The sequence below is a fragment of the Nerophis lumbriciformis genome, linkage group LG33 (genome assembly GCF_033978685.3).
Source record: "Nerophis lumbriciformis linkage group LG33, RoL_Nlum_v2.1, whole genome shotgun sequence".
NCBI classification, from domain to species: Eukaryota; Metazoa; Chordata; class Actinopteri; order Syngnathiformes; family Syngnathidae; genus Nerophis; species Nerophis lumbriciformis.
Window position 1 is genome coordinate 16,575,001 of NC_084580.2, and position 18,588 is coordinate 16,593,588.

Sequence of the window (18,588 nt, forward strand, 5' to 3'; positions counted from 1 at the left end):
GTCTTTTAAACATTTTGGGTACAATTTATTTCTAATACATATAGAATTAATTTTAACATGAACCCAGTTTCATTATGTATAGTGTGCAATGACAACAAAAGCATCTAATCTTACATTTTCAGCATGACAAAAATGAAAAGTACACTGCAGTCATCAATTTTGTTAGATTTCAAACCTCCTGTGTTACCTCGTCATCATTTGAGGGTTAGGGTTAACAACATATATACAAACATATGTAAGACTGATCAGGTTTATTTAGGTAAGAGTACAAGAGCATGCACTAAATATACACAACATAAAAAAAAAATAGGGGTGGACTACAAAAACAAAACAATGTGTTTTAAGTGTTTTTTAGTTAAATACTAGCTGCGGATAAACCGTGAAAAATGTTATTGAACAAGAAAAGTGCTGGAATATATTACAATCACGTCATAAAAAGGTACAAAATCAAAACAATAATGCAAAACAGGGTATTCAAATTCTTCCACAATGTTGGGTACACCTGCACAATCAAATGACAATAGTCCAGGCTTTATTTGAAGTGTAGTAAAGCCTTTTTTAAAATATATATATATATATATATATATTAATATTTATTAATAAATGTGTATATATATATATATATATATATATTTATTAATAAATGTATATATATATATATATTAATATATATATATAAATAAATCTATATATAAATATAAATGTATTAATAAATGTGTATATATATATTAATATATATATAAATAAATCTATATATATATTAATAATATATATATATTATTTATATATATATTAATATACATTAATATATATATATATATATATTAATATACATTAATATATATATATATATATATATATATATATATATATATATAAAAAAGGCTTTACGACACTTCAAATAAAGCCTGGACTATTGAACAGAACTGCCCTCCGTGAATGAATGGGTGTATACACAGAGCGGAATGACAGTTGGTTATTTTAAAAATGTGTAGCAGATCATGCCCTTTTTTTAAAAGTCATTTCTATGTAACCAGGGACCTTGAAATATGTGAGGTTTTTGTGCAGGTGTACTTAATGAAATGCTCCTCTGTCAGCCAAGCAAGCGTGGCCAGCTTAAAAAAACACAGCACTATGGTCTTGTGGTCTACCAGCAGCTTGATGGATACACAGTACTTTATGGGCTGTTTGTTTATGTCCTGCAAACCCCGCCTCCATAAACGTAGAAGGCCTCCCCTCCCGTGTTCTCAGTCTAGAGGTTGGGGGTCAGCGATGGGCATGGTGTGCAGGACCTCGTCCAGCAGCTGCAGAGCTCGGTGGAGGTGGATCTCGATCCAGCATGGCGTCTCCTTGATGCTCTGCCGCGGGTAGTCGGGTCCCCAGCCTTTGACGAAGCTCATGCGGAGGATGCATAGTCGCCGTAGGTCGTCCACGCCGATGCCGGCGGCGGCGGAGAGACCTACAATTGGGGAACGCCATCAGGGTTGAACCCCTGATTACATTGGTTATGTAACGGTGGACGGCATCTTACAGATGGCCGGAGCGATGCCTCCCACTGAGCCCGGTCCGGGGATGTTTCCTGCCACGGCCGCTGCCTGCGCCGCCGCCGCCGCCTGAGCGGTGGCCGCCTGCTGCTGCATCTGCCTGTGACACTGGCGCAGGTCGAACACCTTGGCAGCAGACATCCAGAATATTTAGTATTACAGGGTAAACTGCTTAGTCAGCATTTTTTTTAAAGTAGTTTAACAAGAGCAAACATAATAAATGATGCTGTGGGCGTGGCTACCTTTATGTAAGCGCTGGGGTAGATCTTATGAACAGCGTCTCCAGGCGCTCGGCCAGCCTCTCTGTCCAAGTAGTAACTCTGCACGAAGACGGCGTGGTCGCTTAGGCATCGCACCCACACGTCACCCTCGCCTTTACACTCCAGCTGGACGCCTTTCCCGATGTGAAGCCTGGGAAACGCGCAAATACGGAAAAGGACGTGTCAGAAACGTCATTCCGTGTTTCGCGACCTCGTGTGGCGCACGCGGACCTCGCTCTCTCGATGGCCTCAGTGCGATGCACGTTGCTCAGCTGGCCCAGACAAAACCTGTCCCCGCCCGACGGGTCCACGTAGCCGTCCACGGTCACGATGGGGCACGAGGAAGGCACCTTGAAAGTCTCCCCCACCTGCAGGTCCATCTCAAAATAGGCGATGGAGCACCAGTAGTCCGGGGCTGAAACGCAAGCACTCGTATTTACATCATTTCATTCTTCTACATGACAGGGCACTTTATTAGAAACATGCAATAATAAAAGAAAATAATTTAAAATGTATAAAATCTTATCTCCATATGAACTATATTAATACTGAATAGAAAATAATTAATATAGTTAAAAAAAATGTATGTATACACATTATCAAATTGTAACAAAATATAAAAATAGTTTATAAAATAATGAAATTGTTGAACATTTAATAATATTATTCAATAAATTAAAACATTCAATTATGAACATTAAAGACCAAAAATTGCAGGCAATATGTGCAAATGTTCTGTTGGAATTTAAAGAATGAATATAGGTGCACACGGTACACAAAAATTTCGGTTCGGTACGTACCTCGGTTTAGAGGTCACGGTTCGGTTCATTTTCGGTACAGTAAGAAAACAACAAAATATAAATGTTTTGGTTATTTATTTACCAAATTTGTAAACAATGGTTTTATCCTTTTAACATTGGGAACACTATAATAATTCTGCCCACGTTAATCAACATTAAACTGCCTCAAGTTGTTGCTCAGATTAAATAAAATGACAAAACTTTTCTTCTACATATAAAAAGTGCAACATTAAACAGTTTCAAGTCAACTCATCATGCTTAATTTATTACAGCATTTGGGAAGCCTGTAGTTGATTTTTATTATGTAAATGTGATATTTTTATGATAGCAGGGACCCTGCCATTCAAAACTACTAATGATTAATGTAACTATAGCTGAAAAAATGGTACAATAGCAATAGGAGAGACTATTCATCCCTGAACACCGTGGAGTTCATGTAGGCTTTATGATGCAGTTACATTATTATATCAACTATCAGAGACAGAAACTCTTCATTTAACATAATGTCCTTTTTTGCTGCTTCAACACAGCTCAATCAACACAGAAAAAGGTCAAGTGAAATAACAGACAGACAGGGGTTTGCTGTCCATAACACACACACACACCGCAAAATGAGCTAACGTTACGCTAAAAGCGAATTAGCCTTCACCTCAAGCCAGGACTGCGAGCGAGCTGAGCTGCAGTTTATATTTCTAGAAGGTCAACGGGCTCATAGTGATGTTAGTAGTAGTTGACTGGGAGGTGTTTATTATAATTTGGGGAGAGTCCGCTGCCTGATACTTACCTGCTAAACGCTAAGCACTGACTACATGCGCTCTGAATATGCACTGCTGATTGGCTGTTACCGCTCTGTTTGTAACTAATCAGATGGTTGTGTGGGTGGGACAATGCTGGGTGCTGTGTCGAGTACTCTGAGACAGAGGCAGAAGGAAGCAGAGGCGGCTACTTAATATGTTCGTGTGGAAACTCGTTCGGTACACCTCCGAACCGAACCGAAACCCCCGTACCGAAGCGGTTCAATACAAATACACGTACTGTTCGACCCCTAAATGAATACATTTAATAAGAAAGATTATTCCTATATTATTTTCAGTTACGTATAGTTTGACCTTGCGCTTTAAGCCATACAAACAATGCAAAAAATAAAATAAAGTCCAATGGAAAAAAAAAAAAAAAAAAAGATAACTATTTGTGTCGGCCCTGCGATGAGGTGTTCGGGATAGGCTCCAGCGCCCCCAAGAGGGACAAGCGGTAGAAAAATGGATATTTTAAATTTTAAATTAAGCACTTTTATGTCAATTTGTTTTAAAATACAAAAATACATATCAATTGATTGAGACTTTTATTAGTAGATTGCACAGTACAGTACATATTCCGTACAATTGACCACTAAATGGTAACACCCGAATACATTTTTCAACTTGTTTAAGTCGGGGTCCACGTTAATCAATTCACGGTAAATCAATCAACTTAAAGCGGAACTGCACTCTTTTTAGTATTTTGCCCATCATTCACAATCATTATGAAATACATGACAGATGGATTTAAAAAAAAAAAGCCTTCTAAATATTAAATAAATTCGATTTAAAGTCAGTTTACAATGACGCCTAAGGGAGCCGTTCAATTCTGCCTATCGAGCCCCTAAAAACATCCAAACACCCCCTTTAGGAACATGTCTAAGAAGGTTCTCCTTCATCCAGGTCATTGTCATCTCAGTTGATCGCAGCTAGACTGCTTGGTGCGAGCGGCGAAACGTCTTCCAAGACAAACCAATCAGTCCAGGTGCGATCGATTGAATGCCCTGAGATGACCTCCATTAGGGTTTTACATACATGATGTAAGTATATATGTAATGTAGTAACAGGCACAATTATAATAACATTTAATATTTATGTATTTTGATTATTTTAAGCATACGCGATGTGTTAATTTCATAAACGCATCACGTTTGCTTTCGTTTCTTCATCGCTGATTACGCACTGCAGGCTTTATGAGAGCCAACAAATATAATAAAACATCACTTACTGTATAAGGTCCGCTGTCATTAGGATGCAGACTGCTAGGATGTTCATATATTCCCGTTTAAATGAAGAATGTCTCATAATCCTCGCGAAGAAACGGGTTGGGGGTTCGCGGTGGAGGGGCAGGGGAACAAGCACTTTTTGTGTCTTTCTCGCCAGTTTCAGATCCTAAATGGCTGTCAGTGTCCCAACTTGTCGGAATACCTATTCAGACGTCTTCTGTCCAGGTGAGATGCATGATTTATGATCTACAATAAACTTACAGGGAGCAAAGAAGCGAGGCTTGGCTTGTGATCACAGCGCTATAGTTTGTCTGTGTTAGTGATATTGTTATTTAAAGCATTAATACTTAGCTTTTATTCAAGTCACAAAATCGAGTATTGTTGGCACTTTTTGAATGGTTCTTGGATTTTATTGGCAAAATAGTGGAGCTCCGATTGGCTCTGCTGTAAGAACTTTTATTTACGAGTTAGAATGTACAAAAAAAATACCTCCGTTGTCATGTCTTTCATAATAATTGTGACCAACAGGCAAAAAAATAAATAAAAGTGCAGTTCCCTTTAAAAAAAAAAAAAAAATCACACATTTTGTCATTTAATACCATGGGAAAGTTTGTAGTGTAGGGCTTCTATTAGACCTATTAAAAGGGAACTGCACTTTTTGGGGGGAATTTTGCCTATCGTTAACATTCATTGTGGGACAAGAACACATGTATTTTTTTCTTTTTTGTATTCTAATGAAAAAACAAATGCTTGTAAGATGCGGCTAATGGGAGTCCCCTGTGCTACCTTAAGCACTCTAAAACATTTTCAAAAATGAGAACATTCATAGACATCTTCAAAAACCTATATATATATATACATATTTATATACATATACATACATATATATATATATACATACATATACATACATATATATATATATATATATATATACATACATATATACATGTATATATATGTGTGTGTATATATATATATATATATAAATAAATGTGTGTACATATATTTATTCTCATTTATTTTAGTGCACATCACAACGCACTTCCTGCTTCTTATAGAAACATACTGCCCACTTCCAGCAGCAAAAGCCTGTGTTTGCTAATCATGTCAGACTTTTTAATAGATGCCTATTTTTGTACAAATGAGGATTCACAACCTTGTATTTCGGAAGCTGAATATACGAAGGATGAGCTTTTTTTTATGTATTAAAAAAATATATATTTTTGAAGCTGAATATACAGAGGATAAGCTGCTGGTTACAGAAGCTAAGCGAGCATGAAGAGAGGGTGAAACAATGGGAGCAGTCGGAAGCCTAGAGAGTCTGGGCTGGCGTAACTTGACAGTGTAAATGTGGAGCTTAAGGCCAAGGTATGCCGACAGAGTGGCACAAAATGTTATAATGGATGGAAAGGCTTCATGTGTCCGTCTAGCGAGACACTGCTCAAAGAAACTGAATCACAACAAAAGAAACTGTTTACAACAGCTAACAATCTCTGTAGTGCCAAATGAACAACTGTCTAACGGGTAAGTCACTATAATATTATTGATCATGTTACATGCAGCACATCATGCTTGTTAGTACAACTACAGTACATACGCTGCCGAGCTAGGTGTGCACAAACAAAGCTTATACTTTACAGATACTATAATTTGATTGTTAATGTTTTTCAGTCATTACAGATTGGTGTCCTATCGCATTGTGTTGTGTATTACAAACTAAAAAGCCATTGAGCTGTTGTCGCAGAAGTTATAGCTTACCTCTTGCCGTAGCACCGTGAGTGTCTCTTAACAAGGTGATGTGTTACTACACTAGAAAAAAAGTTCCTCAGTGTTTGGTCTTACAATAACAATGTTGCTACAGCTTAGTTATTATACATTATACTGGCTTTTAACCCAGCATGAGACTTTGAACTGTTTTTAACTTTTTGAACTGTTTTTAACTTTTAAACTGTTTTTATCTAACAAACTGTTCTTAGGGTAATTTATATTTGCCTTTTAATTGTGTATTTTTATTTCTGTTTTAAATGTTATTTTTTAGTCTGTCCTTTGCCTCTATTTCTTTGTGGTGTACAGCCCTTTGTTTTTCAACTGTGCTTGTTTTTAAAGGGCTTTATAAATAAAGTTGGTATGGTATGGTATGGTATACAGGTTACGTAACGTAAATTAAGTATTGTTGGCGGTTTTTGGATGCATTTTTTGAATGATTTAGAGGCAGAATGGATTGCATTCATTAGCTGCGTTGCTAACCACCTACAACGAGCCGATTATTACAAGTTAGAATGAAAAAACAAAAACAAAACGTGTTCTTGTCTATCATAAGGATTGTGAACGATAGGCAAAATTCCAAAAAATTACAGTTCCCCTTTAATGTGTAACCAATGTAGTGGTTTGTACATATAAAAATGAAATCAACAAAACATTGTATGTCTATGAAAGAGGATTTTAGGTGTGCTTCGCGGCGTGTTCTTACCAGGATGGTTTGATATGGGAGGCTGAAAGGCAAACTCGTCATGGACAGACCCTGAGGACGAGAGTAAGTTACCGAATAAAAATGTTGAAAGTTTGCAAAAATAGTTTTAAATCTAAAAATTAGCAATCCTTGAGGACTTACAGTAGTGTGCTGGCTGTGGCATGGGAGGGTGGTGCTGGAGGTGGCCGTTGCTGTGGTGTGACGTGTTGGGGCTGAAGCTGCTGTTCCTTGACCAGCTGGTGCTGCCACCTAGAGGAGGGGAAGCTAAGATATATAGGAATCTAGCGTAATCAAAAAATGTTTCACATACCGGTACTTTTTTTTGCAACAGAATTCATGAAACGCTGCAATGTGTATTGCAAGCCAGTAAAGGGGCAATGTCTGCATGTATGTCTTCCAACTTTTCATTATTCCCTGTCTTCTCCAAATGCCTTTTTTGAATACATGTGTTTTATACGGAGGGTCAAATGGGACAAAATTAAACAACTAAATATTCAAATAATTACTTAAATGTGTCAATTATTAATTATAATTGGAATTAAATAAATAAATGGGTCATTTAGAGATGACTGACAAACAGTAATATCGATAATAGCAGTACAAATCCCGATGGTTAGTATTACTGTTTTAAATGAAAAAGATCAAAACAACGTGATTTATAACTGCACTTAGATAAACTCACAGACTGACTGGTGCCAGCTCGCTGGCTTAAATGCTAAAATAAAAACAAGAGACATTAACATCTTTCCCCATTATAAAACAACATACGCCAATCTAAACTTATTTAAACACATATATGAACACATATACACTCACATAAACTCTCCTATTCAAGTAATAATTAAATCATGATATAAATCGATTAATCAAATTAAGATATAATACATCCATAAATGGTAAAATAATTTTATATTAAAATTCATTAATTACATAATTAAATATACTTTTACATTAAATACATTAATGACATATTTTTTTATTTGATTAAATGTTGTCCAATTTGACCCTCCATAGTTTTATACTCTTTATTGGCAAATGCGTTGACATTTTTTGTGTGTACATAAATGGTCAACACATTTTTGTCAGTTAAAAGGAGCCATATGTTATAATTTAATGTCAAGTCATCATTAAATGGCCCTGATATGTCAAAAGGCATTATTAGTAAATCATCTTCTTTTCGAATACCTCTATAACTAATAACAGTATTTCAGCCGGGATATGTTTCAAAATTAGATTTACAGCCCCGAAACCTTGTTATTGTTTTCATTTCGATGCCATGCCCTCTACCGTTTGACCAATTAGAAAGTCTGTGAGTGTGTGACATCCAGGCTGCCAGTTACGCACCGCGCTCTTCGTCGAGCTACTGCCACTGGTGAAGTTACTAAACATGTCAGACCTTAGTAAATCTAAAAGGCGTCGTTACGATCCTCAACTTATGCATGACAAAGCGAGGATTTGTATCAGGGATGCCTTTGAAAGATGGAGACGATTGAAGGCGGAGAAGATGTTTTCATCTGACGCCAAACTCGCTAATTTCCTCCTAGATAGGTAAGTCAGGCATTTACGTTCTCTTATTACTTGTAATAAATGGAAATGGACATTTCGTATGTAAACTATATCGTCCAATAGTCTATGATCTTGTCTAACAAAGCTAGTATGTTCGTGCAACGAATGCTTAGCGTGAAAGTGCTTAGCTCCTAGTGTAAGGTCAATGACACGTCGACATATAGGCTAACGGGGGATATATATGCCCGTTAGCCTGTATGTCGATGTATATTTCAACTGACAGGGCAAAATATATTTCCGACAAATAAAACCTATGCGGATATGGCTAGTGTCAGTGCCTATTTCCTTCTCAATATGCCGATACGCTGAGGAAATGGGTTCCAACCTTAGAACGGCTGTCAACATGGCAATGTGAAACGTATGGAGACAGCCAAATCACATGATAAAATAAATCCTTATTCGTGTAGCCTATAGGCATACATTGGTAGAATGTCTCCTCTTTAGTTTTGGGCATACATAAGGCTGCTGAGCATGCTCTACCTATTTTCACCAGTATAACCGTTGCCAGCGTTGGTTGTAATTTGTTTAGTCTTTGTTTTCTAATAGTACTGACAATAACAATATGATTGCCATTTGTTGTGATATTGTACGCAGGCATGACGTACTTCTTCCTGAAAATAGCCTAATTTGGTATAAAATGTGTTTGTTAGAGATTTGTTATTGACAAAACGCTCGTTTATTCAGCTATTATGATCCCAGTACCTCAACCCCTAGTACAGGGGTCAGCAACCTTCAGCATACAAAGAGCCATTTGAGCCCATTTCCCCCAAATAAAACCCACCCAGGCCCGCAAATTCTGTGCGATTCCTAAAATGACGATAACACCACTTATAGTTTCGTTACAATTATGCTATAGAATTTATGAAATCAAAGACTTGACAAACAACGACTCACATTTTATTTCTGGGCATAACGAAGCAAATCACCGAATTATTTTGAACAAAAAATACACCGGTCCTTCCCTTATTAATGAATAAAGAAAAAAATCAACTTGTTCCAATATTCTGAGGGCATACAACTGTGGCATATTTAATTTGACTAAAAAGGGAAAACAACAACTTTGTCATCAGTAAAAGCAAATTAATCTGCCTATGAATCATTTAATGTTCTATTTTCATCAGAAATGTTGCTTTTTATTATCCTTCCATTGCTATCTTACCAGGAGTTGACCGCTAAAAACAATACAATTGCTTGGAAGCAAGAGATGATGCATAGAGGCTGTGACGTAAATTTCGATCGACAATATACTAAAATGTGTTATTTTCATATGACAAGATCAGAGAACTCTCCAAAACAGCAACTGTTAAAATAAAATAAACTACCGGTAACTAAATTAAATAAAATCCAAAACAGCAACTGTTAAAATAGAATAAACTAACTAAATTAAATCAAATCCAAAACAGCAACTGTTAAAATAGAGTAAACTAACTAAATTTAATTAAATCAATTAAGTAGCCATTATTTGTTGATATTGTGTTTCAAAGTCAAAGGGAGCCACGGCGTCGGCATGAAAGAGCCACATGCGGCTCCAGAGCCGCTGGTTGCAGACCCCTGCCCTAGTAAGAGGCAGTGGAAGTTTCTTGAAGTAGCCCAGTCGATCGAGCTGAATCAGGCTGCGTATCTGCCAACCTCAGTCAGGGAGAGAGGGAGGGGACTACAGAATTTTGACCGTGATTGCAGTATCAATTCTGGCCACATTACTACATATGGCACATTTAAAATTGATCTTTTCCTTTAGTTAAATTAACTAATTCAAGTATTTACGGCCAATATTGACACAGTAACGCGATGATGAGAAGTATAAAAAAAAAAGTCTTACTGCCCGATCCTGTGGCAACCGTAGGGAAAGACGAAGTGGACGCCTCAGCAGGAGGGAGCATGCTGGCGGGGGCGAACAAATCAGAGGGTCCTGGGGGGCCACCGGCTGGAGGGTGCTGGACGGTCTGCATGGAGCGCCCCTCCTCGATGGCAGGCAGGCTCTGTTGTCCGTCAAAATCGAGCTCATCTTTGACCATCATTGCCGAGCCAGGCCTAGAGCCGGTTAGATTCAGTCCTGATATATCTAGTGGAAGGCGAGAGAAGTGTAAACAGAAGTGAATACAGACATACAGATAAATGAACAGTGCCCCAGCATAGTACCCTGAGGCTCACCTATGCCAGGAGAGACCACCCTCTCATAGTGGTAGGGGTTGACACACACGCTGTCACACTTAAGGTCGAAGGCAAACTGGCAATATTTGACGTGCTTCAGTTCATTCTTGTGTAGGTCGGGCCAACGCCACAGCTTGGCATAAACAACGTGTGGGAAACCTTTACGACCAGCCACCTGGAAGCAACGCGACACACAATCACTTCCTCTTCGGATCTCACGGTGCTGCCTTCATATGCATCACTTTTGGGAGTTCTCATCGACAGTTTTTCATATAATAAGTTGGAATTCAAAAATATATACATTATATTTGGCAGATTAATGATTTTTTTCATTTTTTATTACAATTCTAAATTTAATCATGTTCCAATAAAAATAGTTATACAATTACATAATATTTAGTATTGTAATAATCATTAAAAAAAATATTATACCATATAATTTAAGAAATAGGCTAATTTGTGTTTAAAAAAATATACATGAACATTTTAGTGGCATGCAAATTAGTTTAAAAATCATCTTTATATATAACAAGAATAAACCATTTTAATGTCTGTAAAATGTTATCCTAATCATTACATTTTTAAAAATGTTTTGATGACAACATATATTTTTAAAAGGTATAAAAAAAGAAGTCAAAATATGTACTACATTATAATCCCAATTATTAGCGATTAAACTTTAAAATATCGGATCTCTGTAAAACTATATTCAGTTTAAAAGATTAAAAACTACAAAAATATAATAAAAAATACTTATCCTATGTTCAAAAAACATTTAACATTTTAATTAGCCTTGAAAAACAAAAACAAAAAGGCATTCTAATAAAAACACAGCATTTTAATTAGCCTTTTTAAAACAAAAACAAAAAAGGCATTCTAATAAAAAACTAAGTACCGGTACTAAGTTGGAATTCAAAAATATATACATTATATTTTGCAGATTAATGATTTTTTTTCATTTTTTATTACAATTCTAAATTTAATCATGTTTCAATAAAAATAGTTATACAATTACATAATATTTAGTATGGTAATAATCATTAAAACAATTATTATACCATATCATTTAAGAAAGAGGCTAATTTGTGTTTAAAAAAAAAAAAACATTACACCACAATGTTAATTTAGTGGCATGCAAATTACAGCTTAAAAATCATCTTTATAAATAACAAGAATAAACCATTTTAATGTCTGTAAAATGTTATCCAAATCATTACATTTTTAAAAATGTTTTGATGACATATATTTTTAAAAGGTATAAAAAAAATTATGTCAAAATATGCACTACATTATAATCCCCAATTTATTAGCGATTAAACTTTAAAATATCGGATCTCTGTAAAACTATATTCAGTTTAAAAGATTAAAAACTATAAAAATATAATAAAAAAATACTTGTATATATTTAATGATTAAAAATATCCTATATTCAAAAAACATTTAACATTTTAATTAACCTTTAAAAACAAAAACAAAAGGCATTCTAATAAAAACACAGCATTTTAATTAGCCTTTTTAAAACCAAAACAAAAAAGGCATTCTAAAAAACCCCCAACTAAGTAAGCATAAATTAAAATTTAAAATGCGTCATATTCTTCCTAATATTCCATATGTCCTCCTCCAACCTCCGAGGACAAAGCTACGAACTATGGGAGACCGGGCTTTCTGCTCCGCCGCTCCCAGTCAGTGGAATGCTCTCCCTGACCACCTGAGGGCACCACGGACTGTGGATGCTTTTATAAAAGGCTTAAAAGCCCTTCTTTTTAAAAAAAAAAAAGAGCGTTTTTATAGATATATGCATGCTAGTTCTAGCTATTAGGCTGTTCTATTTTTTATTTTTTTTTAATTTTTTTAATTATCTTTTTATTATTATTATTTTTTCCAATACACTGTAGCACTTTGAGGTTGTTTGCTCAATGTAAAGTGCTTTTTACAAATAAAATCTATTATTATTATTATATTCAATTTAATTTAAAATTGTGTGTCAGAAGGTGTAATGTCAAATCCAGGTTGTACGTTTGTCAATTAAATAATGCAATTGAAAAAACTTTTTAAAATCAGGCTCCTCCTAAATCTAATCTTAACTAATTTTAGTTGTATTACTTATGTAAAATGTTATGACATTTTTTCTCAGATCCAGACACAGTCAGCTAAATACTTATTTCTTAGATTGTAGTTTTTCCACACATTCATCTCACTGTTTATGCCTTGACAGAGGTCAGCGCTCTGTTTTAGGAGGCTTCACCCAACCTGCAGTCGTCCATCCAGCGTCCTTGGGATGGTCACGCACTTGCTGGGATGGGCGCCGTTGGTGGTGATGGCGGTGATGAGTGAGTCGAGTTCGTCCTTCTTCTCCTTGAGTTTTTTCACCAGGCTCTCGATGGCCCGCTTGGCGAAGCTCTCGCTCTCACCACCCTGCCTGTGACACATCAGGCTGTGGACAATGCTCAGGCAGGCGTCGTTGCTGGTGGGCGTGTTGGCGATGGACATGATGGCTGCACGTTGGTCGTTGAAAGGGTTAGGAGTATGGGGGGGAGCGCTTTTTGGAGTGGAGCCGGGCAGGCGTCTTCACCCAGTGAAACACACCATTAGGACACTGTGGGCAGAGAGGATGTTTAAAGGGGAACTGCAATTTTGGGGGGAATTTTCCCTATCATTACCAATCCTTTTCTTTTTTTAAGCATTTTAACTCATACATAAACTAACAACGGAGTCAATGTTAGTCGCCTATAAAGCACTCATCCAACACCTCCATCATCATTTTATATACAGACTAAGTATATACGTAATGTAGTAACCAGCACATTCATAATAACATATATAATTGGAATTTGTATACACATTTTATAGATACTTCACAATGTTCGCTATGTCCTTCAACAACAACAACAACACTGCTAATTATGGCAGACTTCATGAGAGCCAACAAAGACTACTTGGGGACAAATGAGGATCCAAAATATTATGTTTTTTAGAAGCTCTGTGAATAACGGAACCAGTTTTAGTGAAACAAGAAATACAAACCACCAACACAATAAAACGACGACTTACTGTACAATGTCTGCTCTCCCTGGGATCCCTACTGATGGGATGTTATTAAATACCGTTTAAACGGAAGAAGTAATCAAAATACCAACGAAGGGTTCCAAGAAAACGTTGCCGCAGACAAGCGTCTTTTTGAGTCTTTCTATCTATCCCCGGGTATAAATTGGGATGTCCCAGATAAACAACTTCTCAATTTATGGCTACAACCTTCTATTATCCAAGTGAAAGGCATTATTCATAATCTAGAATTAACTTTCACCAATTCAGAGGCGATCACGATGCAGTAGCTCAGTATGTCAACACCTGCAAACGATCTACCTCTCTGTGATCACGACACATAATGTCGCTAATAATAATAAATAAATGATAAATGGGTTATACTTGTATAGCGCTTTTCTACCTTCAAGGTACTCAAAGCGCTTTGACAGTATTTCCACATTCACCCATTCACACACACATTCACACACTGATGGCGGGAGCTGCCATGCAAGGCGCTAACCAGCAGCCATCAGGAGCAAGGGGTGAAGTGTCTTGCCCAAGGACACAACGGACGTAACTAGGATGGTAGAAGGTGGGGATTGAACCCCAGTAACCAGCAACCCTTCGATTGCTGGCACGGCCACTCTACCAACTTCGCCACGCTTGGTTAATATTCAGGTCACAAGATGTTAATTAGGGCTGCAAGAACTAATCGATTAAATCGATTCTAAAAATAGTTGGCGATTAATTTAGTCATCGAATCGTTGGATCTATGCTATACGCATAGGCAATTATTTAAATTTTTTAATAAACCTTTATTTATATACTGCAACATGTACAAACAGCTGAGAAACAATAATCAAAATAAGTATGGTGCCAGTATGCTGTTTTTTTTCTTCAATAAAATACTGGAAAGGATAGAAATGTAGTTTGTCTCTTTTATCCGAGTATTAATCGATTAATTGAAATAATAATCGACAGATTAATCGATTATCAAATTAATCGTTAGTTGCAGCCCTAATGTTAATGGTGTATTTTTGGCGATTTTTGGATGCATATTTAGAGTGATTTGGAGGGAGAATAGATTACTCCCATTTAGAGATGTCCGATAATATCGAACTGCCGATATTATCGGCCGATAAATGCTTTAAATTGTAATATCGGAAATGATCTGTATCAGTTTCAAAAAGTAAAATTTATGACTTTTTTTTAAACGCCGCTGTACGTAGTGGTACACGGACGTAGGGAGAAGTACAAAGCGCCAATAAACCTTAAAAGGCACTGCCTTTGCGTGCCGGACCAATCACATAATATCTACGGCTTTTCACACACACAAGTGAATGCAAGGCATACTTGGTCAACAGCCATACAGGTCACACTGAGGGTGGCCGTATAAACAACTTTAACACTGTTACAAATAAGTGTCACACTGTAAACCCACACCAAACAAGAATGACAAACACATTTCGGGAGAACATTCGCACCGTAACACAACAGAACAAATACCCAGAACCCCATGCAGCACTAACTCTACCGGGACACTACAATATACCCCCCCCACTATCCCCTACCCCTGGCCCCTCAACCTTCTCATGCTTTCTCAGGGAGAGCATGTCCCAAATTCCAAGCTGCTGTTTTGAGACATGTTAAAAAAAATAATGCACTTTGTGACTTCAATAATAAATATGGCAGTGCCATGTTGGCATTTGTTTTCCATAACTTGAGTTGATTTATTTTGGAAAACCTTGTTACATTGTTTAATGCATCCAGCAGGGCATCACAACAAATTTAAGCATAATAATGTGTTAATTTCACGACTGTATATATCGGTATCAGTTGATATCGGCAAAAAAGCCATTATCGGACATCTCTACTCCCATTACCAGCATTGCAAGCCAACTCGAACAAGCCGATTATTACAAATCAGAATGCAACAAAAAAAAAACAAGACGTGTTCTTGTCTCTCATAAGGATTATGACTGATTGGGAAAATTCTCATGTCACATAATATTTGTAAAAAGTATAGTAAAATAAACCCTAATTTCGCTTGACGGAAGTGACCACCACTGCTTTTCAAAATAAATGTCTCTTCCTAGCCACATCAAGCCATTATATTGCTGAATGCGTCAATTCACACAAGTTCGACTCCTTAAGTCAATCATAACATACACAACAGGTAATATCCATGTGTATGTTTGTTAGGGACAATCTCTACGTGCGTTATGAAGATAAACAGCCACACTCTAACCGGAAACAGTACCCCTAGCATACTGCCTGAAAACATCAACAGCGCTTGCTAGCAACCACAGTAAGCTAATTAGACGTAAGTAGGCATGGTCTTACTTTTAATTTAAAACAGCTATTGGTTACCTTGTGTGAATACCATACATATTATTTATTTCCGGATTTGTACGTGACTGGTGGGTCAATTATATAAGCTTCCAGCACTTTCCGTTACCTGACGCTAGCTGCTGGTGTCGGGGCTCGCATTTGCTTCTTCCTCGTCGTTCACTTCCGGAATGTTCCTCGGTTCAAGCACCGTACAATTGAATTGGTGATTATAAATCACATGGCGACGAAGAACAGCGCTATTAGGTCATTAGAAGTGCAATAAAATATGTGTAAGGCTGCTCATATCTCAGCTAGGCTGGTGAGTTCTCGTCCAGAGCATTCCCTTCTTCGTCTTCTTCTTTTTTTCCTCACAGTGTTTAGAAGGCAATTCATCTGGCGCCACACTGCCACCCTTTGACATAGAGTGGAACAGCAGACTACGCCCCCTTTAGATGTCAAAGGAATTACTTTATTACACCAATAACATAATGTTCACATTACAGTAATATTGTTTATTGATATTGCTGGCTTCCAAAGACTCAGTGTCCATCCTTTCATCCATTTTCTTCCGCTTATAAAGTTAAAGTAAAAAAGTTAAAGTACCAACACACTAGGTGTGGTGAGATTATCCTCTGCATTTGACCCATCACCCTCACCTACTGGGAGGTGAGGGGAGCAGTGAGCAGAAGCGGTGATTTAACCCCCAATTCCAACCCTTGATGCTGAGTGCCAAGCACGGAGGTAATGGGTCCCATTTTTATAGTCTTTGGTATGACTCGGCTGGGGTTTGAACTCACCACCTACCCATCTCAGGGCGGACCATACTTGCCAACCCTCCTGATTTTCCCGGGAGACTCCCGAATTTCAGTGCCCTTCTCGAAAATCTCCCGGGGCAACCATTCTCCCGAATTTCTCCCGATTTCCACCCGGACAACAATATTGGGGGCGTGCCTTAAAGGCACTGCCTTTAGTGTCCTCTACAACCTGTCGCCACGTCCAAGAGCGCACCTGCGCGTGTCAGTCCTGCTGCAGCCAGCAGCTGCAGTCAATCACCGGTAATCAGCACACTTGAAGTTGATCAGAGGTCCTGCCTTCAAAAGCCTGCACAACCTGCTATCCCGGGCCGGAACGTAGCCATCCGTTTGTGTACACTTTTCCTCCATACAAACAGCGTGTCAGCCCAGTCACGTAATATATGCGGCTTTAACACACACATAAGTGAATGCAAGCATACTTGATCAACAGCCATACATGTCACACTGAGGGTGGCCGTGTAAACAACTTTAACACTGTTACAAATATGCACCACACTGTGAACCCACACCAAACAAAAATGACAAACATATTTCGGGAGAACATCCGCACCGTAACACAACATAAACACAACAGAACAAATACCCAGAACCCCTTGCAGCACTAACTCTTCCGGGATGCTACAATATACACCCCCCCGCTACCACCAAACCCCGCCCCCCCCAAACCTGCCCATCGTAAATCAACTCTGTGACTGTAGAACACAAGAGACATAAAATACATGTAAAGAAAAAAAACTCCAACAAATTAGAAATTAAGAATTGATACAGCACAAATATGGTTGCACCATACACAGAGAAACAACCAAACAAAACACCATTTCAACACCCATATACACTGTGCTGGCCACTGCGGTGCTCGGCGCCAGGAGAGCTGACTCCGTCCTAGGCTGCCCATCAGCTCTCTGCCAATGTCCATTTCCGTCCATGGAGACCGGAGGTGCAGTAATGTAACAACAAATTTAAAACAAATGCTTCTTTCAGTTATCATTCATATATTGACTGGCAAAAGTGTGGCATGAAATTTACAACGCACCTAAAACTGTTTTTTATATATTTTTTTTTCAAAGGTTAATATAACTGTAAAAAATGTACTTTTAGGGTCTTCAAATGTATTCTAGGTCAAGGACCCCCAAACTGATAGAGAGATGGAGCGGGGGACCCCTTACCTACATACAGTGCATTACAGTGTTATGTTTACAGGGAGAGTAGACGGCACAGACCACAAGGGGATGTAGTAGCTCTATTTTATTATATATAAAATTACTATATATATATATATATATTTATATATAATAATAAATAATAATATAATAAACTCCGGGCAGTGCATGTGCCTCACAATACGAAGGTCTTGAGTTATCCTGAGTTCAATCCCGGGCTCGGGATCTTTCTGTGTGGAGTTTGCATGTTCTCCCGTGACTGCGTGGGTACGCTCCGGGTACTCCGGCTTCCTCCCACCTCCAAAGACATGCACCTGGGGATAGGTTGATTGGCAACACTAAATTGGCCCTTGTGTGTGAATGTGAGTGTGAATGTTGTCTGTCTATCTGTGTTGGCCCTGTGATGAGGTGACGACTTGTCCAGGGTGTACCCCGCCTTCC

At 37.7% G+C, this 18,588-nt stretch overlaps 1 protein-coding gene across 2 annotated transcripts; it reads right to left on the bottom strand.

The window, feature by feature from the left end:
- Positions 1 to 889: 889 nt before the first annotated feature.
- LOC133575881 (mothers against decapentaplegic homolog 4-like) lies at positions 890 to 16,547 on the bottom strand. 2 transcript variants are annotated; one of them, XM_061928775.1, is made up of 10 exons: positions 16,300 to 16,547; positions 13,068 to 13,413; positions 10,818 to 10,992; positions 10,486 to 10,728; positions 7,242 to 7,349; positions 7,101 to 7,151; positions 2,036 to 2,219; positions 1,787 to 1,955; positions 1,532 to 1,670; positions 890 to 1,459 (listed from the first exon to the last, which is right to left on the bottom strand). In XM_061928775.1, the coding sequence occupies exons 2-10, from the start codon at positions 13,305 to 13,307 to the stop codon at positions 1,248 to 1,250; spliced, it is 1,521 nt and encodes a 506-aa protein (XP_061784759.1). In that variant the 5' UTR covers positions 13,308 to 13,413; positions 16,300 to 16,547; the 3' UTR covers positions 890 to 1,247. The 2 variants fall into 2 exon arrangements, with proteins under 2 accessions (XP_061784759.1, XP_061784758.1); XM_061928774.1 differs by having other exon boundaries at positions 7,242 to 7,364.
- Positions 16,548 to 18,588: the final 2,041 nt, after the last annotated feature.